The 24,804-nt window shown below is 39.4% G+C and overlaps 1 protein-coding gene across 1 annotated transcript in view; it reads left to right on the forward strand.

The window, feature by feature from the left end:
• The window catches only part of ALDH1L2 (aldehyde dehydrogenase 1 family member L2), a 35,588-nt gene continuing 10,784 nt past the window's right edge, over nt 1-24,804 (forward strand). The window contains exons 1-14 of the mRNA XM_030463272.1: nt 1-72; nt 108-185; nt 5,903-6,044; nt 8,361-8,595; nt 13,406-13,571; nt 14,400-14,501; nt 16,042-16,131; nt 17,172-17,306; nt 17,690-17,815; nt 19,111-19,202; nt 20,032-20,179; nt 21,148-21,267; nt 22,466-22,593; nt 24,112-24,262. Coding sequence (XP_030319132.1) covers nt 1-72; nt 108-185; nt 5,903-6,044; nt 8,361-8,595; nt 13,406-13,571; nt 14,400-14,501; nt 16,042-16,131; nt 17,172-17,306; nt 17,690-17,815; nt 19,111-19,202; nt 20,032-20,179; nt 21,148-21,267; nt 22,466-22,593; nt 24,112-24,262 — 1,785 coding nt within the window. The remainder of the gene's footprint in view (nt 73-107; nt 186-5,902; nt 6,045-8,360; nt 8,596-13,405; nt 13,572-14,399; nt 14,502-16,041; nt 16,132-17,171; nt 17,307-17,689; nt 17,816-19,110; nt 19,203-20,031; nt 20,180-21,147; nt 21,268-22,465; nt 22,594-24,111; nt 24,263-24,804) is intronic.

Below are 24,804 nucleotides of genomic sequence, written 5' to 3' on the forward strand. Positions count from 1 at the left end.
ATGCAGGGTCTGGCGGCGCGCCAGAGGCATCGGCGCGGGTTGCATCAGACGAAGAGCTCGGCTGCCGCCGCCGTGCTGGCTCGGTCTGCGCCGGGAGACCGAGGGAGCCGGGGGTCCGGCGGAGCCCCGGCAAGATGCTGCGAACAGGCCCCCGGCTGCTGCGGACCATCTGCACGACGGCGGCGGTGAGTAAGGTGGGGGCGGGCAGCGGAGGACGCGTTCCCCTTCCCCTCCTCCCACTCCTTACCCCTTTCCCTGTGAGGTGCCGGGGGCAAGCGACGGGGGCTGTTCGGCCGTAAGGCAGCGAGGGGCCGAGCGAGAAGGGGGGAAGGGGTGGGAGGGGGCATGGAGAGTGACGGGCATTGTCTCGCCGGGGTTTCAGTAAAGTGCGTGCAGGCGCGGGAAGGTAGGGAGGGTTCGGGAAAGGGCTTGGTTTGGGTGCAGAACCATCATCTCACCCTGGGAGCGGGATCGCAGCCATCATCTGTGCGCTGCATCCTGCAGGGATGTGCCTGGCAGCTGCAGGGAGCGGGCACCGGCGATGCTGTGGTACTCGCCAGTCATCAGTCGTGTGTCGCGAACAATGTGAGTGTCTCTGCTCGCTGCCTCCCTCACACCGAATTTTTTCCCAGTGGGAAGCTGAGGGGTTGCCTGCTCAGTTAGGAAGCACCGTGCCCGTCCCCGGTGCTGGAGAGAAGCCCCTCGCTTTGGCCTAGGAGGGGAGTCTTGAGTTTGTGACCTTCTCATCTCCAGTTCCCAGCTCTGGGGTGCTGGTTGCTCGGGGGCTGAAGTGGCCCTGCCTGATGGCCTGAATTCCTCTTCACCCCGTGGCTCTGTCTGTTACACTGCGCATTGGTTCCGAGCTGTTCTGTATGTCCTGTCAGATGTATGGACTGCAGAACTCCTGCGAGGAACGGCTCCCCCACAGCCTCTCCCCATTCAAATTGTCCAGATGTGCGGCTCTGGCAAGCCTGGGAGAAGATTTGTATTTTCTTTTTTTTTCCCCCTAAAGACTGTTCTTTGTTTCAAGTTTGGTTTAGCCTGAAGACAGCAGTCCTACTAAGTTATCTGCATGGAAGGGGTTGGAATAAAGAGATATAACACAGGCTTTTTGGAAATGGAATCAGCAGTGCCAAAGAAATGAGAATGAATGAGTGATGAGAGCACATTGCCTGTGGATGTGTAGATGGGAGGGAAGGCTCTACAACAGTTTTCTATTTGGAGGCACTGGAATTCAGCACATGTAGGGGGATCCTCAATAGAAATAAAATTGCAGTACTTCTTTTCAAAGCAGGCAAAATTCTACATTTATTTTTTAAAAGAGGTAACATGAAAATATTTACTAGCTTAATGAAATTCTCAAAATATATAAAATATTTTAATCTCCATAACAGTAAATTTCATAACCAGAGTAGCAGTTACTAAGTTTTTGCCTTTGAAAAATTTGATTAGAAACTGATACCCAGTTGAATGTTATATACACAAAAAATATATGGAATAACAGAAAATTACTTTTACCTGTGAAGTAAATAGTCTCATATGGATAGGTTTTGTAACATTAGGCTCTTCTGAGAGAATAAAATGTAGCTCTTGGACTTGTCATTTTTAGGAACTAGAACTTGACAAAACAGTTACCAGTATTTGTCAGGATGCTTCTTTATGCACTGGTAAATTCTATTTATTAGTTTTATTTTTAGTTAGATGTTTTGTAGCAAAAAGACCCACAATGGAATGGAAGCAAACATTAAAATACTATTTATATTTTAATAAGCCATTGTAAAATATATTCTAGCATTGTATCAACAGATTTTATAGCCAGAATATTGAATATAGAACTTAAACCTAAACCTGTACTTTCATACTGGGACAGTGAAAAGAAATCGGACTTTGAGACAAGTTGAGATAGATAAGATCTAGATAAGACTCAAGATAAGACTGTTGGTACAAATACTCAGGTTTTTAATTCTTTTATCGTATTTTCTTCATATGGAGTGGGAACACTTGAATAGGGTAACAGAATTAATATTTATCTGTTTTTTAATTGAAGCAAAATAGGACATTAAAGAAGAAATTAAAAGTTGAGACAATGAAAACAACAGAATTACAGTGAGCACTAGGTTCAAAATTCCTATTTTTTGTCAGTACTGTCATAATAACTAGTGATCCAGCATCTATCTAGCACATTATTCAACAACTAGTTTGTTTTACTGTTCTTTAATGAGTTTGCTTCTTGAAAACTTCTTGATGAGTTCCAGTGATGGCAAGCTGGTCAAAATGTGCTACATAATAAGAAAGCAAGCACCAAACTGCTTTTCATTCCTGTGTAATCTTACAGAACTTTCAGCTTCAATTGGGTACAATTGTCAATTTTCAATTAAGACATAAAATGAAGGTTTGAATTTGTGGTTTCTTTCTTTCTTTCTTTCTTTCTTTCTTTCTTTCTTTCTTTCTTTCTTTCTTTCTTTCTTTCTTTCTTTCTTTCTTTCTTTCTTTCTTTCTTTCTTTCTTTCTTTCTTTCTTTCTTTCTAACTCTTTAGAAATCCTGTGCATGGGTGACTTGTGGGTTTGGCCCCACCTTTCTGTTGGTGACAGCTTATGTGTTAACATGTCACAAGCAAATTGCCATGCCTAAGCCAGATGTTAGCTGAAAGCATGCAGTACATGCGTGCCATTCATTGAGAAAGTAATTCAAGAATCCCTGGTCACAGCACGTTTGCCAAATCCATCTTGCAGTTGAAATCAGTCTCCATTTGAGTAACTTGCTATAAGTGTGAGACAGCAGAGCTGTTTTGCTGCCAAGCTGGGGCTGTTCAGCCTGGAGAAGAGGCGGCTCAGGGGAGACCTCATCACTCTCTACAACTCCCTGAAAGGAGGGTGTAGCCAGGCGGGGGGTCAGTCTCTTCTCCCAGGCAACTCTCAGCAAGACAAGAGGGCATGGTCTCAAGTTGTGCCAGGGGAGGTTTAGGTTGGACATTAGAAAGAATTTCTTCACCGAAAGGGTGATCAGGCATTGGAATGGGCTGCCCAGGGAAGTAGTGGATTCTCCGTCCCTGGAGATATTTAAAAAGAGACTGGATGTGGCACTCAGTGCCATGGTCTGGTAACTGCAGCGGTAGTGGATCAAGGGTTGGACTTGATGATCTCTGAGGTCCCTTCCAACCCAGTCGATTCTATGATTCTATGATTCAAGCTGATATTGTTGTGTGCTATAATGAAGAAGCAGGACTTAGCCTTCAGTCTTCTCAATTTTGCCATTTTGGGGTCTTTTTGTTCCTCTGGGGACTGTGTTCCCCATTTGCTTCTCACCATGTGTTGACGTGTTCCCACAACTAGCACAAATTAAGCATTTATAGCTTTACTGGAAGCATGTTGATTTACAGCAACTCAGATTTGGAAGTGGAACTGGTATGCAGTTCCATGTAATATGAGAATCAGATTTATTCACTGGAAAACATGAACTAAAAGTTGAGTTTAGGAGTAGAGGATGTATATTTTATTAACACTTGGTGAATGAGTGGAGAAAAAAAGGAGCTCTTAAAGTGGTGATAAAATTGGACAGAAAATTACAAGATTGGTCAAGAAGCAGAAAAGTAACAGTACAGCAGTATTTTTGAAGTATTACAAAGTGGAGGTCAGATAAATTCATCAAAGTAATCATAGGACATGATTGCTTGTGATGACAGAGAACTAGAGTTGCTAGCTAAAGAGATCCCTTCCAGTCTTGTTTTTACTGAGAGATGTCAACAAAAAAGGGAAGTAGAATAAGTAGCTCCAATCTGGACTATCTTTAAAGTTTCTTCAATGTACTAGTTGGGCTACCACTGTAAATTAGCACTGTATAGAAATCTGAGGATTTTATACCATGCCAAATGTGCTCAGTGATCCAGCAGTTTAATCTTTTTCCGACTTTCCTGCTGTAGTTAATCAGGAAAATTGGATGACTACTTCTTATAATTCAGCCACATTTCTGCTGTAAAAGCAAATCTTTCAGTCGTAAAACACTGCTAATGAGATCACCTTGAATTCATTGAGCCTTGATTGATAAGTATTGCAATGATAAGTTGTGCTCCTTGTGATTCAGAACAAGGTCATATCTTTTTGAAGAACAAAACAGTAGCCATATTTTATGCATTACTGCCAGCATTGCAGCAGAGATTAGGAATATTATCATCACCAGTTTCACAGAAGTTTTTGACCATCCTGCTATAATAATCTGATTTTGCAAGAACCAGAGTTATGTCCACCTGTGTATCTTATTACTTGTTACTACTGCAGATGCACTGGTGCAAACCAATGCAGTTTCATTTTGAGGGAAAATACTATCTCTAGACAAATAGATATTTCCTTTTGTTTATATAAAAAATAAAAAGCACACTTCAATATTCCTGTAATGGAGCCTACCTGTTCGTAACTCCCTGTTCTAAGGGCATCTGCACAACTAAAGTGTAACTTGAAACCAGCAAAACACATCCGTAATATTTCAGCTGTGAAATGGAACAGGCTGTGGTTTTCAGTAACCTGTTTTTCAGGACATTTCTGTTTGTCATAGAATTTGTCATATGATCTGATGGGCACTCCGGACCATTTGCTCTGGACAATAACCCACTAAGTCAAGGTATCCTCATGTTCCAGCCATGTGGTTAAGATATTCAGACAGCACTTTGATTTGTCATTATCACTCTGATCTTATGGCATCTAATGGGTCATTCTAATAAATGGAAGTCAAAGTCCAGTTGGGAAGGAAGAAGTTAAGAATAAAGGTGGGGAGTATGTGGATTTATTTTCTACCCATCCTTCAGGCATTCTGAGGAGGAGGATGGTAAGTTTTCTATTTATTCTCTCTGGACCTTTCCTCATCAGCCAGGCCTGGTAGTCAGTTTGTTTTTCAAAGGTTTCCAGAAGCTGATGCAAAGGCATCCCTCATAAGGGATGATTCCACCCTTCTGCCAGTGCCTTCATGCTCATTCCTGCTCCCCTGCTGGACCTGTGTTAGGACTTGTGGCAGGCAATGAACTAGATTAGCAAATAGATCCAGTTAAGAATAAGCTGCATTTTGTCAGGACAATGCCTCCCTGTCCTGATACCCTAATCCATTTCTTGCAGCTACAGGAATACCAGTTCTGGGATACAGGAGGTGTTGGAGGCAAGGGACTGGAGGTAGGGTGGGAGGGGTGCACAACTGTCCCTCAGTTCTAAATAGACTCTGGAGAAAATAGTTTTCTCAGGGTGCAAGCACTTGAATAATGTAGCACTACATGATATCCTGATATCATAGTAGTGTTGTGATTCTAACTATCCTAAAAAGAAGAAGTTGGCACACTTATTGGCACATACTTAGTCTGAAGAAGCTTAAAGCTTTTAAGTGTACTGGAATGCAAATGCAGAAGGCAGTGGAAGTCAAACAAAGGAACCTTGCAGTAGTCGCTTGTAGGAGGGTCAGTGGGTGAACATTACTTTTATCTAGGCAGGAACAATGCAGGTTTGTCTTCTTTAACCTGTATATATTAACCACAAATAATATGCCAACATTTAAAAAGGGATTTAAGGAACATGTCCAAGGCACCTAAGTTATGCACAGAAAAATGTTTTACGTGTTTGTTTAAAAAAATAAAATAAAGTTAGGTTTTTTAAATCATATTAGTTGTGACTAAAAATAAGATCATGCCACTCGTTGTGCCTCTTGTAACAAGGAGTGGGGTCCTATCTCAAGTGTATTCACTCTGTCATTAATCTCAAAAAATCAGTTATTATTTTTTCAAAGACAGGGTAGATTTGGGTAGAAAGAATAGTCCCTTTGAAATCAAAATTTTACACTGATCAAGAAGGAGCAAGAGAGAAATGTAAGCAATGGTGTATTTACTTTGCATCCTATAACATGACTTGTTTTAATTTTTTTTACCAGACTTACCAACATAAGCTAAAGCTAGCCCTCATAGGTCAAAGTATTTTTGGTCAAGAAGTTTATAACAAGCTGAGAAAAGAGGGCCATAAAGTCGTGGGAGTATTCACAGTGCCTGACAAGAATGGACAAGCTGATCCTTTGGGTAAGTGTAACCTTACTCCAGATGTTAAAATTACAGGCATAAACGTGCATTTTCGTGAGAAGTTCATATCTGTATGGGAATGACTTGCATATGATGCCTTTATTACACTGGATCCAGCACGAGGACTACAACAAACACAAGTCCCAGAACAAGCCTGACCTTAGTTGGTATTTAATAGCTTTCCGTAACTGTGCAGGTCATACATTATGATGATTAAAAAATAAATTAGTCTGTGTACCTTATTTGAAGGTACATCCTGGAGGCAGTCATCCTGAATGGTATCTTGAAGCAAATAGCTGCTGAGCCTGTACTTAAGCCTGGATGTCTGTCACCTGTTCCACTGTGTGCTGCCTGGGATTCTCCAGGCAATTTATCTCTGGCTTTCTGCCCTTTCTGGAGAGCTTGCATGCAGCAGTGTATCTGCAGAGCCTGTTTCTCTTCCACTTGGACTATGGAGAGCCCACTGAAAAGGCTCTCTTTCTCTCTTTCTCTCTCTCTTTCTCTCTTTCTCTCTTTCTCTTTCTCTTTCTCTTTCTCTTTCTCTTTCTCTTTCTCTCTTTCTTTCTTTCTTTCTTTCTTTCTTTCTTTCTTTCTTTCTTTCTTTCTTTCTTTCTTTCTTTCTTTCTTTCTTTCTTTCTTTCTTTCTTTCTTTCTTTCTTTCTTTCTTTCTTTCTTTCTTTCTTTCTTTCTTTCTTTCTTTCTTTCTTTCTTTCTTTCTTTCTCTTTCTCTCTCTCTTTCTCTCTTTCTTTCTCTCTCTCTCTCTCTTTCTCTCTTTCTTTCTCTCTCTCTCTTTTTCTTTCTTCTTTTCTTCATTGTCACAAAAGCAGTGAGTTAATATAATTAGGAAACAGAAGTACCAGAATGGAATATGCCTTTATGAATAATTAACTCTACATTCCATGAGCTGTCTTAAGATTTTTTTTTTTTTTTTTTTTTGGTCATGCCCTGACATGTTTTTACAGAACTCTTACAACAGGAAAATCAAACATAAATTTTTTCTTACTTGGGCTATGGCACTCCTAAATTAGCATTTCTCAAGTTTATTACATTCTGTAATTCTCCCTATTAAAAGCTTTAGTCACACTTTAAAGAATTGGAGGCAAGTGTTAGTTTAAAAAAAGAGAATTCAACTACCCAGCTCTGAAAGTATGCCATAATACTTGGTTACATTATATAAACTGTTGTTGTACAGATATTACATTGCAGATGAAATTAAGCAAATCTTTCACTGATTTCAATAATATATTTATTTTAACAGAACCATAAAATGAATGTATAGCTCTGCTAATGAAAAAAAATTACTAGATGCTTTGTTGCTGTTTACTTCCAGATGACTCAACAGGCTTAAGTCTCCAGTGAAATTTGCTAATGTTTCTAAATCATCTGACAGCTGCAATTTTTATTTCTAAGAGCAACTGTGGTACACACTGATGTCCATGGAACGACCTTTTATTAAGTTTTACTCCAGGCTTAGGTTAATAGGCTAAAGATACTTCTGGTCAAACTCAAGGTCCAATTCCAGAATGGAAAAAGATAAAGGAAAGTACAAAAATGTAGTTAGAAAAATAAACTAAATCAGATTAATTTTCCATACCTCTTTTTGCTTTCTGTTTTCTTCCTATTACACACGTAAGTCAACAGCTGTAGAGTCCAACTCTACTGTCCTCACTCTGATGAGTTATTAATCAGTTGTGCAATGGAATTTATTTAACACCTAAAAATTCTATCCACAACTGGTGCTGGTTTTTCTCACCTTGGAGCCTAATTTTGGGTGTAACTATGTGTCTCACATATAAATGGAAGCATATCCAGAAGGCATCAGTAAACAAAATTCTGAAGAAATGACTGAAGGTCTCTAGCATCTGTTATTATTTGCACCACATGGCAAAATGCTTCTGGCTTAGTGAATCTTAGTTGTGTGTAGTGTGATTTGTATTCACATACAAATAGCTGAAGTGGAAAATTAAGTTCTGCTAAAACAAACCTGTTGCAGGCAAATGTAATCACTAGAGAAGAAATGAAGTGTCACTCTTAAATAGTCAATAGCATTCACCATTCTTTTTGCTTTCACTGGGACTTATAACCAAGTCATAAGTGTGAATAGTTGAGAATAACATAAACTGTAGGAATATGAATCAAAGACATAATAATATTTCTCCAGGTATGAAGGTTTTTAAATAACATACAAAATAGTACAAAGGGCACTTTGTAATCCTGCAGCTGATGATCTGCTTGAGTTGTTACACAGCATCTTTCTTTTTTCATTTTTAACTGCCAAATGTGAATTAAAAAAGAAAATTGTTCTTGCCCCTCAGCACTGGCAGCAGAGAAGGATGGCACTCCAGTTTTTAAGTTCCCCAGATGGAGAGCTAAAGGGAAGCCTATCCAGGAAGTGGTTGCAGCCTACAAATCTGTTGGAGCAGAGCTCAATGTCCTCCCCTTCTGTACACAGTTCATCCCCATGGATGTCATTGACTGCCCCAAACATGGCTCGATTATTTACCATCCATCCATCCTACCACGTCACCGAGGAGCTTCTGCAATCAACTGGTGAGTGTTGTTCACCAGAACTCCATGTGTGTCACGCTGGGGTGTTGGGCCCTACCCATCACTCTCCTGAATGCTGACCCTGGTTCTGTTGGCTTACAACTGCTCTGAAGGAGCTTCCCTGAAGCAGCTGGGTATGTGGTTCATGAGCTGCATTTCATACCTAAGATTCATTATGATTTCCAGTGCAAGTGTAATTGTTATTCTGGGGAGATCAGTGGTGTGATCTGCACATTCATTTAATTTACTTACACAGGCAAATCAACAATCTGTAGTTTTCACAGGCAGAACACCATTCTCTTAGCTCATCCTCCACAAACATTGTCACAAAAGGGCTTGATGAAGAGCCTAAATTTCTCCAAAAGGGAGAAGAATGAGGAGAATCCATGAGAATAAAGCCATAAAGCCTTATCACACGGTGTTCTTAAGCCTATCCTTTAGCCTGTGTTCCTTTAGCCATCCTAAGCACATGGCTAAATTCAAAATGTGACAGTGCAAGAATTTCGCTGGAATAATGACCACAGCAGACTCAGATCTGGCATTCTTGTGACAACAGAAGTGCTGTTATCATAGTGTTTAACATTGATAAGGAATTGTGATAATATGAACAATTTTACAAATTTATTTTGCAAATCTTACAGGGGGTATGGTGATTATCAAAATGCTGCAGAATCGAAGTAAAGGCTTATTTTGGTGTTTTTAAAAAAAAAAAATTAAAAAAAAATGCTAAGCTGAAGTTTTTAAACAGAGGAGTTAAGGAGACTATTAGAGACATAAGGAAATCCTTCAGCATGTTGGAGTTGTGTCCAAGTGAGTAAAATAAAAAAGAGCGTAAGATGGGTGTAAGATAAGAGTAAGGCAGTCCAGAAAAGAAAAAAACCAAAACAACCCAGTTTTTCAAGGCGTAAAACTGAATAATAACTATTTTCTCAAATGCATTTTAGGTGGGAGGTATGTAGGATAATAGAGGTATTCAGTATAAAAGAGATGTTTATCAAAGAGAACATCATAGTAGGAACTATGTAGTAGGAATACATAGTAGGAAATCCCTTTTTTGTGCAGAGTAAGTCAAAACAATTCTCTTGAGCTGAACTGTGACGAGAACAGATTTTAGATATACTGATGAATGGATAAGAATCTCTTGTCAGGACCAGGGAACTTTTAAGCAAAAGTTCTACAGGTTTCTTTTCCTTCAGATTGTACTGGTGAAGGAAAATGGAAAACAGCAAGAGCAAGGCTCAGAGAAAAAGCCAAGAAACTACAGATGTCAGTCTGAATTTCAATCTGTTAAAAAAAATACATTTTCTACACAAATGGGTAAATGTGTTAATATAAAAATGTGATAAAGAAAATGGGTGCTCAAAATCAAAGTTAAAAAACATAAGGGGGAAAAAAACTAACTAGATGCAAGCATCAATAAAATTGAAGTTAGTTGTTGCTACTCATGAAAGAGACCATGGAAATATTTTAAAGACTACCTGCCTCTCAGAACATGAAGGAGACAGAAATTATTCAGAAAAGGCTAAGAAAGATGGTCAGAACTTCCATCTGATGGGAGAGAAATCTCCAAGTCTTCAGACTGGAAAAGACATTATTGGGAAGGAAATATGCCATTCTTGTATTAAGACATGAAAAACATGGGAAAGTGAATAAGGATCAATTGCTAATTCTTATTCAAAAGTGAGAGAGCAGTCAGCAAAGAGATCAGGTAGTAGTATATGACTAGAAAACGAAGTACTTTTTCTTCATGCAGTCCATTATCAAACTGTGGAACTGCACATCTAGAGACCTCTAGAAGGATGTTTCCATGGAGGAAAAGTTCATCAAGGTCTATTCCACAGGAAGATGTCTCTTTCATGAAGTTTCTGAGTCCCTGAATATCATAGAATCATAGAATTGGCTGGGTTGGAAGGGACCTCAAGTCCAACCCTTGAACCACCGTTGCGGTTACCAGACCATGGCACTGAGTGCCACATCCAGTCTCTTTTTAAATATCTCCAGGGACGGAGAATCCACTACTTCCCTGGGCAGCCCATTCCAATGTCTGATCACCCTCTCCGTAAAGAAATTCTTTCTAATATCCAAACTAAACCTCCCCTGGCACAACTTGAGACCATGCCCTCTTGTCTTGCTTAGAGTTGCCTGGGAGAAGAGACCAACCCCCCCCTGGCTACACCCTCCTTTCAGGGAGTTGTAGAGAGTGATGAGGTCTCCTCTGAGCCTCCTCTTCTCCAGGCTGAACAGCCCCAGCTCCCTCAGCCCTTCCTCACAGGACTTGTGCTGGATCCCTTCACAGCCTCCTTGTTCTTCTCTGGACCTGCTCCAGCACCTCAATCTCCTTCCTGAGCTGAGGGGCCCAGAACTGGACACAGTACTCAAGCTGTGGCCTCACCAGGGCTGAGTACAGGGGCAGAATCACTTCCTTGGACCTGCTGGCCACGCTGTTCCTGATACAGGCCAGGATGCCATTGGCCTTCTTGGCCACCTGGGCACACTGCTGGCTCACGTTCAGCTTCCTGTCAATCCAGACTCCCAGGTCCCTTTCTGTCTGGCTGCTCTCAGCCACTCTGTGCCCAGCCTGGAGCTCCCCATGGGGTTGTTGTGGCCAAAGTGCAGGACCCGGCACTTGGCCGTGTTGAACCTCATCCCGTTGGAATCAGCCCAACTCTCCAGTCTGTCCAGGTCCCTCTGCAGAGCCCTCCTGCCTTCCAGCTGATCCACACTCCCCCCCAGCTTAGTGTCGTCTGCGAATTTGCTGATGATGGACTCAATCCCCTCATCTAAATCATCAATGAAGATATTGAACAGAACCGGGCCCAACACTGATCCCTGGGGGACACCACTGGTGACCGGCTGCCAAGTGGATGCAGCCCCATTCAGCATCACTCTGTGGGCCCGGCCCTCCAGCCAGTTCCCAACCCAGCACAGGGTGCTCCTGTCCAAGCTGCGGGCTGACAGCTTTTTCAGGAGGATGCTGTGGGAGACGGTGTCAAAGGCCTTGCTGAAGTCCAGGCAGACCACATCCACAGCCTTCCCCTCATCCACCAGACGGGTCACCTGAGCATAAAAGGAGATCAGGTTGGTCAGACAGGACCTGCCCTTCCTAAACCCATGCTGGCTGGGTCTGATCCCTTGTCCATCCTGCAGGTGCTATGTGATTGCACTGAGGATGATCTGCTCCATAACCCTGCCAGGCACTGAGGTCAGGCTGATGGGCCTGTAGTTTCCTGGGTCCTCCTTCCGGCCCTCTTAAATCCCACTACCTCTCGCATATTTGTCGTATCACTTTTGTAAGCACCACTCCTGCCTTTCTCAGGTTGCCCAAAGATCTTTAAGTTAGGATGTGGCCCAACTCTGGACTTTGATGAATCTTGTGTTTCACCCTCACACCTTTTACTCTCATCTCAGTATCTTTCATCTTTTGTGGCTACAGCCCTGGTGAAGATCAGACCTTTTCTCCTGGCAGTGTGACCAAGGAAGTATCTGAGAACTGAGCATGGCTAAAGGGGCACCAGGCTCAAACAGGCATCCTGGGCTTGTAAGGGTTCCTCACTCCATCCTTTACAGCCTTTTCCAGCTTCTGCCACTTAGTTATCAGCATCTTTGTGCAGAGGAATCTGGTGGCCAGAGGAGGGGGCACCTGGTAGTTCTCATCCTGTCACGTATTCATCATCAGGGACATTTGCTCATGGCACCTTCTTCTTCTCTAACCACGCAGAGCACATGCACTTCTCACCAGGTTGCTCTTTTGGCATCTTTACATAATATAAAATGGAAGAGATACTGCTTCAATGTGGGGATGACCTGATATGGGCTATCCAAACTTCTGCAAGATTTCACTTCTATGAACCTGACAGCTTCCTAAGTTGTCTTTGGAGTTTGTTCCTCATTCTGCACAAATGTGTGCTTTACTCCTTTCGATAATGTAATTGTAATGTTTACAATTAATAGTGATTTTTCAAGGTTCTAGGGCAACTCTCAGGTGATACTGGTACAATGTGGACTGACAAGGGAATACTTACATGAGATGTGTCTTACAGAAAACAGCACTGATGTTTCATACAGACAAATGGTTAAAAGCCAGTAGGAAAGATACATATGTCTCCATTTCTGGCTGCTGCCTTGAACACACATATGTGAGATTATACATCATTCCGAGGCACCTGCAGTTCCAAAGGAGAACTGGAAATCTCAATGGCTGAAGTTCCCTTCAGACTCAGAAGCAGATCCTGAGCTGATGTAAATTGGTGTGGGGCTGTTGTAAGTATTGTTCATTCACAACAGCTGAGAATCTGGCTGGATATAAACTACCTTAATAACTTTTCCTTAAACAGTTGCATATCCATAATTTTCCACTCTTAGTTCAGTGCTTTTTCAGCTGTGGGACAACTGCATTTCCCTTGCTGACCAACGGGTAAGTTGTGAAGCCTAACTGATTACAGTAAACTGAATTATTCAGATAATATGCTGCCTAGATGCTTCCATCTTTCACATTATAGCATAACTATTGCACACTTTTTGCTCAGTGTATCTTAACCACTAATAATACTTAAATTATCACAATGATCTGTTTGTTATACAATCTCAATTCAGCTGCAGCATTTCTTGAGTCACTGTGGGAATCACACATCAATGGTATCAAACCTGTGGTTTTTTTACTATGAAATAAGCAATGAAACTAATATTAAAGATAGTTAGGATTTTCTTTTCAATCTACTTAACACAGATAAATGAGTAACAGATGGGTTGACATCCCTGGCTGCTTTCATACTCTCTGTATTTACTGCAAGGCTTTTTTTTTTTTTATGTCTAGGACTTTAATTCAAGGAGATAAGAAAGCAGGATTTACTATTTTTTGGGCTGATGATGGTTTGGACACTGGACCTATTCTTCTGCAACGAGAATGTGATGTTGGCCAAAATGATACTGTGGATGACCTGTATAACCGGTTTCTCTTCCCAGAAGGAGTAAAGGCTATGGTATGTTTAGCTGGAGTAAATATCTGCATTTTAAGGAAAAAAGAAAAGCATCTGCTGGCATTTAGAAGGGAAAGAAATGTAGACAAGATGCACACATTTGTAAAGACAGTGGTTGTGGTGCTCAGCCTAATCCTAGGCTTCAGTGGAGCTGTGCTGCTTCACAACAGCTGTGGAGGTGGCCCCAGAATATTTGTTGCTGTCTGCAGGCAGAGCATATCCTGTTTCCACAGAAGCCAAGGAGTCAGATTTGTCTGGAATGTAGCTCTTTCCATGGATTTCTTGAATGTTTTTCCAAGGTGAATTTTTTTACAGTCTCAGAGAGAGCAGAAAGTTTAAAGTACAGGGGGGATGGTGTTTTAAGTTCACCACCCTGGTGGATTTGCTTTGGATTTTTTGTACTTGTCCTGTTTTGTTTTGTTTTAAAATGGAGGAAAAAAATGCATTAAAAATACTCAGTAGGGATTGTTAGAGAATTTTTTTCTCCCTCCATTTAAAAGCAGGGAAATAAGTTAGTGCAGAAAGAAAAAGGAGTTAAATACAAATAGACCCACATTGTGGTCCTGGAGAACCTAGGCAGCTGCTATATGTTTGCTGAATGGGTACTCTTATCAAATTTCAGAGGCTATTTTTTAAGCATATATATATATATGTATATATATGTATATATTAATCAGGGTAGCATTTGTCCCCTAGATTTTGTGAATCTTTGGTTTTAAAAATAAACCAGTTCCCTTTGTGGCAGAAAGTATTTTCTTTCTGTCATTTGCAAATATGATTGAGGTATAAAAGTGAACCAAGCTAACATAAATCTGTTGCTTTTTCACTTAGGTGGAAGCTGTACATCTAATTGCTGATGGTAAGGCCCCTCGTATACCTCAGCCTAAAGAAGGGGCAACATATGAAGGGATCCAGAAAAAGGAAAATGCAGAGGTAGTGTTAAATAAAATTGTGGCTTGTGCATATCACTAGAACAGTTGTTATTCACTCACATTACAGTAGTAATGATATCAAGTTAACATGAATTTTAACTCAGCTATTTCCCCATTTCTTATTCCTGGGATAACTCCAGTGATGCATGTAATGGAGCCCCAGTTAAGTTCTTATTCCTTTTCAGTGATTATATATATTTAGAAACTTGGTGTCCTACTTGGGATCATCTACACACAGCTAGATGGCAGCTGCACCTTCAGGGGATTCTTAATATGTTACCATATTTTAGAATACAGCATTAAATGGAGATACTTGTCTTTACCAACAATACAGATTAAATTCTCTACCAGAAATAGATTTGATGTTAGGAAAAGCAAGTGTTAGCACTTTTCCTGTTGGCACCAGGAAAAAATGACCATGGCCATGTAGGTCATGTAAACAAATCACAGATATAAAAATATTTACATTTAAGAATTACGTTCTATATGCACCTCCACTGCATTAGCTGGATCCTCTTTGTGGTTAGGAATGCTACTATAAAATTATAATGAATGCTGCCAGTAATACCTTCTTTTCCTTTTCTAGACCTGGGCAGAAATTAAAAATAATAATAATAATTAAAAAAAAAATTATTCCTACAATTTTAGTCACTTGTCCATAATGTACGTAGTCCTTTCCACCTGAAATATTGTAGGTCATGCTTTTTAACATATTTCAGTATCTGACTTACCTTAGAAAGAAATATCTTTGCATAGGGATAAAACATAGCATAACATAACATAACATAACATAATACAATATATAAGGAGCTTCCTTGGAGTGAACTAGCTTCATCTCTCTGCTATAAAACTATTCTCATTGGTTTATAGCTTGCTTCTAAATATTCTTTGTGATTAAACTAGGAAGGATGCTGAATACTTGGGTTTTGTAATTTAATAGTTACTCTGATACTTTTTAAAATTCATTTTGTACATATACATATTAAATATGCATGAGAGTCTTCAGAAAACAGTATTTCCTTTTTCCATAAAGTCTTTCAGGAGCTGCAAGTTGTAGTAGGGACTCCATTGATGAAACCATTTATAAGGGATTAGTAACTTATTAGAAAGCCTTTTAATAGAAGTTTGTAGATTAGTTGAAGAACTTAGGGTCCAGGCATTAAGTAGATCATTTTCAACAGAAGGTGGTACCCCAGACATACCTATTTATAATGAGTTCATTAAATTTGTTAATCATAGTATTATTTATTTATTTATTAATTCCTAGTAGCAAGGGTTATGTTTTCATTAAATTAATGTGAGAACCTATAAAAAATACAGGCTGTGAACACAGAAGTGCTAGGAGCATCCTGTTTGTTAGATCTTTGATGATTACCATCTGGAGATCATTGATCTTCCTTTCCTAGACCAAAAGCTTTCTGTGTTCTTAAACAAGTGAACAGTTGAAAGAGAAGTAGGGAGAATTTATAATCTTTATATAGGGAAACACTTGATTTATAACTAAACAGAGAAGAATTACCTGTCATGTTTTGATTTCCTAGATCTCCTGGGACCAACCTGCAGCAGCTTTGCACAATTGGATTCGAGGGCATGATAAAGTGCCTGGAGCATGGGCAACAATAGATGGCCAGGTATGCTCTGAAAAGCAAAAGAATATTCTCTCTTTTTGAACTTCTTAATTACAAAACTGAAGAAGTCTGCATACAAAATACAAGTGAGAGTTACAATGGAGTAGCTCTTGACTGTGTGTTTTGTTTATATATAGAACAGGCATCTAAAAAAATGTACAGAGCACAGTAAAGATTATTTTTTTTTATGATAGCTCCATTTAATTATAAGAAAGATAAGAGCAATATCTGAAAAAAATTAATTTGGGCATGATACAAAGCAATAATTAAGAAGGGTAGAACCAGGACGTGCTGGTCATTTTGGGAAGCAGGCATGTATTACAGTATAATGCAACCCATGCTTCACAGTGGGCAACATCACAATATTAATAACAAAATGAAACTATGAGCTACTGAAATAACAAAGGAGGTTTTATTTTAAAGATATTTTGGTATATATAGTTTGCAGGGGTCTATCCAAAACCAACTCCTTGCTTTCAGTGTCTTGAAAATACTATACATTTGATCCACATTGTACTTCATAAAATATTTTTCAAAATCAAATTATTTTTTCTGGCTCTTTTGCCTGGATTTTGTTATTTAACTATCAGTCAGCTGCTGGTCAGCTGCTCTAGAATCCAGATTCTGTCCTAACATCCAAGAACTGGTGTTGATTTGAGAGCCCAGAAGGTCCAGAAGAGCCCAAGAGTGAAGCAGTGTTCAGCATTGACGGCCTGGGAGCAGAACAGGGCTCCTGCAGTCACAGTCAGACTTTTGCCAGGCTCTCTCTCACCCTCTGCATGCACTGACAAAAACTGATTCCCTTCCTGAGCCCTTTCTGGCATACAGGTTGTTGCAGCTGAGCAGCTTTGCAAGTTTAGGCAGATATCAGAGTTTTACATGTCCTGGGTTGTAAAGGTCCAGTTATAATGTAAAAAGTTTCCCATGTGTAGGTACTTCTGTTTTCTTTACATTACATTAAAGCTTCAAACCAGTATAATTTAATTATTAGCAATTTAGAACATGTTTAGAATCTGTGAACTTTTAATTCCATTTATTTTTAGGCGGTTACTTTTTATGGCTCATCATTACTTGATGCTTCTGTGCCTGCTGGACAAGAGCTGGCAATCAAAGGTGCTTCAAGACCCGGACTTGTAACCAAGAATGGTCTCGTCGTTTTTGGTAATGATGGGAAGATGGTAAGTTTGCTCAAACCAGAAAACATCTGCTTGTATGGAGTTGTTTTAGCAAGATGTGCAATTAGTGTGGAATTGTCAGGCTATACAAATCCAGGTGTTAATGACAGAGAGTTAATTCACTTGGACTTCATTAATCCTCTACCATCCTGTAGAGAAGACATTCATGTTTTGCTTTTCACTCATTCCATATTCCTTTCCAATATGAATTAAAATTATTATGAGAGAATCTGAAAGGAGTGGCCTGTGTTAAAACATCTGTATTATGGCAGCTTTCCAGCAAGCCATTCATATGACTATTTCAATAACTGTATCAATGCCTAAGAACTCACACTAAGATTTATTGCCTCCCAGATAATTTAATATCATATCCTCTCATCTTTTAGGTTCTAGTGAGAAATCTGCAGTTTGAGGATGGAAAAATGATCCCTGCATCTAAATACTTCTCTGCTGATGAAACAACTACCCTGGAGCTTACAGAAGAGGAAAAAAAGATGGCAGAAGATATTAGGGTAATTCAATACACTTCTTTAGCATGATATTAATTCAGACAAAACATGATGTGCTGCTCATTAAGACAAGGCATATATTTTATTTAGCCATGTACATTGCTTTTTGATGAAATATATTGAAGGAGTATGGAGCTGAACCCTTATTTACTGACATTAGTTCAGGTGGAACTGGGAATTCACTTGAGCACTTATACATAACTCTAGAAAGTTTTATTTCAGGTACAAAGACAGGTATTGCACTGTCAGTTATGGTAAATATCTATGAATTATGAAGGTGGGAGTGAGGAAAAGCAAATGGACCTTTGCCTTACAACAGTGAGGTTTTTAACACTGACAGACTTGGATAAGTCTGAGTCCTTTTCTTCACCATGGTGTTTCTCACTAGCTCAGGGTGCTCTGAGAGGGCAAGCTCCAGGGAGTCTTAGAACAGCAGTCTGAAAAAGAAAAACAGCATTTTTTTCCCTGTACCTGTATGTGCTGTTAAATACAGCACAAATATAGCAAATATTGCTGATTAATTTTTGTGCCAGAGCAGCTGAATCACAGATGTCTTCGCTTCTGCTGACTCTGCTTCAAGGTCAATGACTTTTGGTACAGCTCAGGCACTCTGATAAACCAATATTTAAACTGCTGCTGTGATTTGCTTTGCTTTGGGGTTACTTTGAACGTGTTTGCCATCAACCTAAATGCTGCCTGGAGCTATTGACTAATTGAGACAATAGAAAGAAAATAGAAAAATAAATAAACTCTTCTGTTAGTGACATTACCTGTTAACTATGAAACCAAATTATAATTAATTGAAATATCATATTAATGGTTATTTCACTGTGTTAGTGGAAATCTCCATCTTGAGCATGCAGCATAAACTAATTCTTAGCTCTGCTCAGGTGCTAGAAATGCCAACAATCCAGTAGCAAAGTGCTCCAGGCTGTCCTTGACTTTTCTGACTTCCCATTTTGCAGTAGGAAGTTATTACTTGGAGGATAAAGACCTTAAAAAATGGGCCTTGTCATTGTACCATTCAGGTTGCCTGCTTATTAGATGAAATTAAAAATGTACATGTACAAAATAATATTTTTGGTAACCTAATTATATCAAAGATTTCATTGGCTAACATCAGGTCTCAATAAATTTCTAGAATAATAATATTTGTCTTAAAATAAATTTCTGTTTTAGAATCCTTTTGAACAGCATACACTGCAGGCACAGGTATCACAGAAAGTAGTGTTTGATAAATAATTCTTGAAATTAGAGGATTATTAATTATGGCCTCCATTATATTTATGTATTTTAAGGCTATTTGGAAGGGAATTTTGAGCAATGTTGCTGTAATTGAAGACTCCACAGACTTCTTCAAATCAGGAGCATCCTCTATGCATGTTGTCAGGTAAAATATGTTTAAAATAAAAAATATTTTTAATCAATAGCTAATGGAAAAAAGTTGTAATTTTGCTTTTAAAGCAGGGTTGATCATGTGGTGTTAAAAAAAAATAAATAAACCCAATAAACAATTTCTTCTATATTTTCCAGTACTCTAACTATTCCCTTTCCTATCTTTGAAAATGTGGTGGGGTGCTGCTCCCAAATTTAAGAGGTAAATCTTGCTCTGCCTATTCAAGCAAAATTCCCTCAGCTTCAAGAATGTCAGCCACATGGACAATTGTAGTGAGGATTAAACCCGTCTGCCTTCAGTGACAGGTACCTCAGTATCAAGGCAGTGATTAAGAGCCCGAGAAAAGAACTCCCAGAAGGAAAGAGGAGCCCATTCTTACAAGTGCACTGAGTTCATCTTCTGTTACCTTCTTTTTGCAACTTGGATATTCCAGGCCATAATATAAAAACAGCACGTCAGGGTTATTTTATCGTTTATTTACTATTTATTGTCCTGATTACCAGTCTTGTAGAGCTGTGACTGTCCTCCATGTATTGGTTGGAGCTGTCCAATATTTTAACAGTCAGTAGATTGTATTTGACATTTATTTCCAAAAGTTTACCTAAGAGTATTCCAGAAATGACATTTTCTTTTCCATAACACCCCCAATGAAGCCAACAATTTCAGTAAAAGGCACAACCTCTGTGCCTTGTCATCAGAGGAAGGCACAGGCGTCTTCAGATGCGTACAAACTGGAGCCCAGTTTTGATCCTTTCTAATGATTCCATTTTCTGAAGAATGATTTCATTTGCAATTAAACTTCTCCTGTCTTCAAAATCTTTAGAATGCTAGAAGAGATCAAACAGAAACACAGTGGACTTCAGCTACAGAATGAGGATGTGTATATGGCCACTAAGTTTGCAGACTTCATTCAGATGGCTGTCAGAAAAATCAGAGGAGAAGACAAAGAAGAAGAGTTAGTAATTGATTATGTAAGACCTTGTATTTTGCCTTTATTTCTTAGTCTTTCCTGGTTTTGGGGAGTAGGGTAGACAATGTCTTTTATCTGACTCCTGGAGTGGAGAAAGCAAACAAATATTTAGTCATACAATGAAGGTAATACAGTGCTCCAAGAGCAACTGACCTCTCTGCAAAGCGTGCTGAGGACTGAGCTGAGCCTGTGTCTCAGGCCTCACCTTTTATTGGCCCCCTGGTCCTGCTCATGTGCAGTGGGGGCCCACCCTAATCAGACACAGGTGGGCTTGACACAAGATCATACTCACTCCCTGGCAATTAGTGGCACCTGGTTGCCTTGTTACACTACAATACAAAATAACTTGGCTTTGTTTTTGGGGTTTTTTTTTGTGTGTGTGTTTTTGTTTTTGTTTGTTTGTTTGTTTTTACAACTTTTATATATTTGCATTTTGGAAGGGAAATATATATGTAATGTCACTTATGGTGTTCTACAAACCAGGAGATCAAGAACATGCAGTAGAGAGGCTCCCAGACAGGCTCCCGTAAACCCTGCACTGTCCTGCCAGGATGCTTCAGTCAGGATGTTCTACACTTTCTGCTTTTCTGGGGCAAACAGTGCTGGATTGTGCTCCTATGAGTCTGTCCAAAACCTTTGGGTGAAAGTAGGATTGTGTGCTGTTAAACAAGTCAGGATTTCTTGAATTTGGAAATGATGCATTTGATTGAAGTTGACTTGGATCAGCCTTAACCAGAGTTTAGTATTGGTTTGAACACATAGATCCAATAATAAAAAATACAGCAATCTGCTTAACTATCTCAGAGTTTGGTCATTGGTGTTCAGGGAAAATATAATTTCCATTTCATTTTACTCTTTTGTCCACTTCTAACAGCCAAGTATACATTGTAAAATGTGAATATTTGCTATAGATAATGCAATCCTGTTAAAAGATCTTAGTAAAAGTTTTGTTACTTATTTCCCTCATAGGTTTCAAAAAATGTGAACAACATGACAGTGAATATGCCATACCAGTGCTTCATAAATGGCCTATTTATAAATGCTGCTGATGGAAAAACTTATGACACTATAAATCCAGCAGATGGATCAGTGAGTAATTTCTAAATATGATCAATATCAATTGATTTACATTTCTTTTGCCTTTTAAAAATTATAAACCACTGAACTGAACAGTGTTCATTGATACACATTAAAAAATCCCTAAAAAGATTTTGAACATTCAATGTACTTCTCAGTCTGTATATTTTATGACTTTTGCATTTTAGTCAAGATGCACAGTAAAAATGACCTACTACCACCTCAACTATTATGTCAATTTCCATACTTAGCCCTGTTTTGCCTTTATTTTATTCTTGTTGATCTTTGCAAACAAAAATTTCTATAGGTTAGTAGCTAAAAAAGTATTTCTGTGTCCTGTCAGGCATCAACTTCAGTTTTTATTTTACTTCTTTTACAAATCTGATGTTTTAGGGCAAGTGTAACTTTAAAATGTCCCTTTAAATTGCCAGTAAGAAAAATGACTCTTGAATGGGAAAATACATGCAGTGGTAGTTTGGTCCTGAACCCTTGAATCTTGAGCAACTCAACCAAGTCATTTTTATGCCCATGGAATTGCCATTTAATTCTGGGGTAAATACATTCTGCTGAAATCAATACCACAGGTTTCACTACCATCAGAAGTCAAACTCTTGTATTTTTCCTGGTACTCATTATGGACATTAATAAAATTCATAAAAATCTGTGTTAGAATTACGCTCTGTGTATTTATAGAACACAATCATCATAAAATGTGTGCCTTATAATGAGTGCCTTATAATAACAGAAGCTCCATTCTTAAGAAATGGAACATGCAAGAGTCATTTTAACAGGTTTAGATACTAGATCATAATACCACATATAAAGATACCACACTGATTTTACATTTTGAAAGACAGGATGAAATCGTGTTAAGATGATGCACCTTGGTGTGGAGAAGAAGATAGATCAAGGAATCAGAACCCCTGCAGTGTCCTCCTAATTCTGCAGCCTCTGTTGTTGCTGAACTTTTTGCACCTGACTCACCCATGCCAGCTGGTGGGGTTGATGATATTAAGGATTTGCTTATACCCAGTCAAGAAGTTTAGGAGGAAGCATTAGTGCCATGGTCTAGCAACCACAACGGTGGTTCAAGGGTTGGACTCGATGATCCCTGAGGTCCCTTCCAACCCAGCCAATTCTATGATTCTATGATTAAGATTCTACATCCTAGCATTTTAGCTGGAGCTAACACAATGCTGCCTTTGGACAGGTAATAGCCAGTGTATCTTCTGCTTCTCTGGCTGATGTGGACAAGGCAGTGGCAGCAGCAAAGGAGGCCTTTGAAAATGGTGAATGGGGAAGGATGAATCCGAGGGAAAGAGGGCGACTCATGTACAGGTGTGTAAAAAGCAGCTGTTTTGCTTCTCTGAAGAACTGTTGTATACAATTTCTGAATATGATGAATATACATAATACCACTGTTTCATCCCCAAATCTACTTCTGTTTACAGACCTCAGGTTTCACACCCAGTTTTGAATAGTCTTTACAGGGTCTGAAATGCACTTGCTTAACCTCTTAAAAATTACGTGTCAGCACTGATTATAACTCTGAGTACCAAAACACAGACAGAAGCTTAAGAAGAACATTGATGAAGCTGTTTCATTGCCATGTGAGACATCTGAATGTACCTGAATGTAACAGTTCACTAATGCAAACATACCATTCTCTCTGAGAAGTGGGCCACTAAAATTACAAGACCTCCTCATAAGTATAGCAGCTGTCTGTGCAAATGCATTTTTAGGACAATGATATCTACTATTAGCTCAATAATATTTACCACAGTCTTACTTAGACCTCATTGTGTGGCTTCATAAATCTAACAGATGGAGAACTTGAGGCACAGGGAGACCATGAATCAGATTTTCAAATGTACCAAGGCATATAAAATGCAATTTGCTTTACAGTTTAGACTCTGCCTTTGGACATCTGTGTGCCTTTGATCTGTGTGCCATCTAACACTTAAGTATTTTAGTCCAAGTTCAGACAACACAAAACAGCATTAAGAATCTAGGTTTCCCAAATATTAAGTTAGGTCTCTGAGTACTCCTTCTTGGTACTTTTGATATCTTTACATTTCTTTTGTAGTTGTATATTTGCTTTCAGTTGTGTAAATGGCTCTTTGTAGTACAAAAGAGAAAGAGTACAGGTTTTCTTTTTATTATTTTATTTACAAAGCCATAATTGAACAATCAGGTAAGTTTTCACAGTTCATGTCTTCATCCAGTTTTACTACAGCCAATGAGGGCCATGAAGATGATTAGAGGGATGGAGCACCCCTCCTACAAAGGCTGGGAAAGTTGAGGTTGTTCAGTCTGGGGAAGAGAAGGCTCCAGGGAGACTTTAAAGTGGCCTTCCAGTACTTGAAGGGGCTACAAGAAAGATGGGGAGGAACTTTTTGCAAGGGCATGAAGCAGTAGGACAAGAAGCAATGGCTTCAAAAAGAAAGAGTAGATTTAGATCAGACATTAAGAGGAAATTCTTCACTGTGTGGGTGGTGAGACACAGGAACAGGTTGCCCAGGGTAGTTGTGGATGCCCCCTTCCTGGAAGTGTTCAAGGCCAGGTTGGATGGAGCAGCGGGTAGAATCCTTGCTCATGGCAGGGTGGTGGAAATTAGGTGGTCTTTAAGGTCCCCTCCAAATCAAACCATTCTATGATTCTATGATTTGCAGACTTTAAGAGGCAATTGTTCAAAATCTTACTGATATTAATGAGCAGTAGCTGCAGGTCCCCACCTCTAAAATCAGTCAGAATGCAATTTTAATTACCACTCTTTGTCATAACAAATATTATTTTAGGCTTTCAAAGGCTCAGTATCACTGTTCTTTGATGTGGATTTTTAATATTTTACTAAAGACTTGCAGATCTGATGGAAGAACACCAAGAAGAATTAGCAACAATAGAATCCATCGACTCAGGAGCTGTCTACACTTTGGCTTTGAAGACCCATATTGGAATGTCTGTGCAAACATTCAGATACTTTGCTGGATGGTGTGACAAAATTCAGGCAAGTGATTACATAAAGGAAATAATCAATGGCAGTGCTTCACTACACTGCCAAAAAGTGTTAGCAAAAGTAACCAAGGAATCAAAAAACAAAGCAAAATTAGAATTTTCCTAAAATGAGTCTCCCTGGCAATACAGAAGGACAGTCTGGTTCCAAGTGGAGAATATGGGTCTAGAATGTGACTGTAAATATCTAAGAAATCAGTTGTCACAGTGGATGTAAAGGCTAAGTCAGCTCTTGACTATTCATGGAGAAGAATGTGGTTGTGGTCCTCATGCTGGTAAGTGCAGAGACTTGTGCTGTGTTATCTTCTGACCAAAGCTGGTGAGTTTACTTGATGTCACAGCACATGGCACAGGTTCAGCAGTGTTTCCCCAAGTATCTGTAAGATCCACAGTCAAGAACAAAATTCAGCTTATTTTTCATCCATCAGACCCATGCTTTATTTTCTTCTATACTTTTGTTTTCTGTACTTTTATTTCAGCCAACTGAAAACCAGGAGGTGACTACAGGATTCATTGCAGAACCTCATACTGCAGAAG

Source organism: Calypte anna, chromosome 1 (assembly GCF_003957555.1).
Source record: "Calypte anna isolate BGI_N300 chromosome 1, bCalAnn1_v1.p, whole genome shotgun sequence".
In the NCBI taxonomy this organism is placed as follows: Eukaryota; Metazoa; Chordata; class Aves; order Apodiformes; family Trochilidae; genus Calypte; species Calypte anna.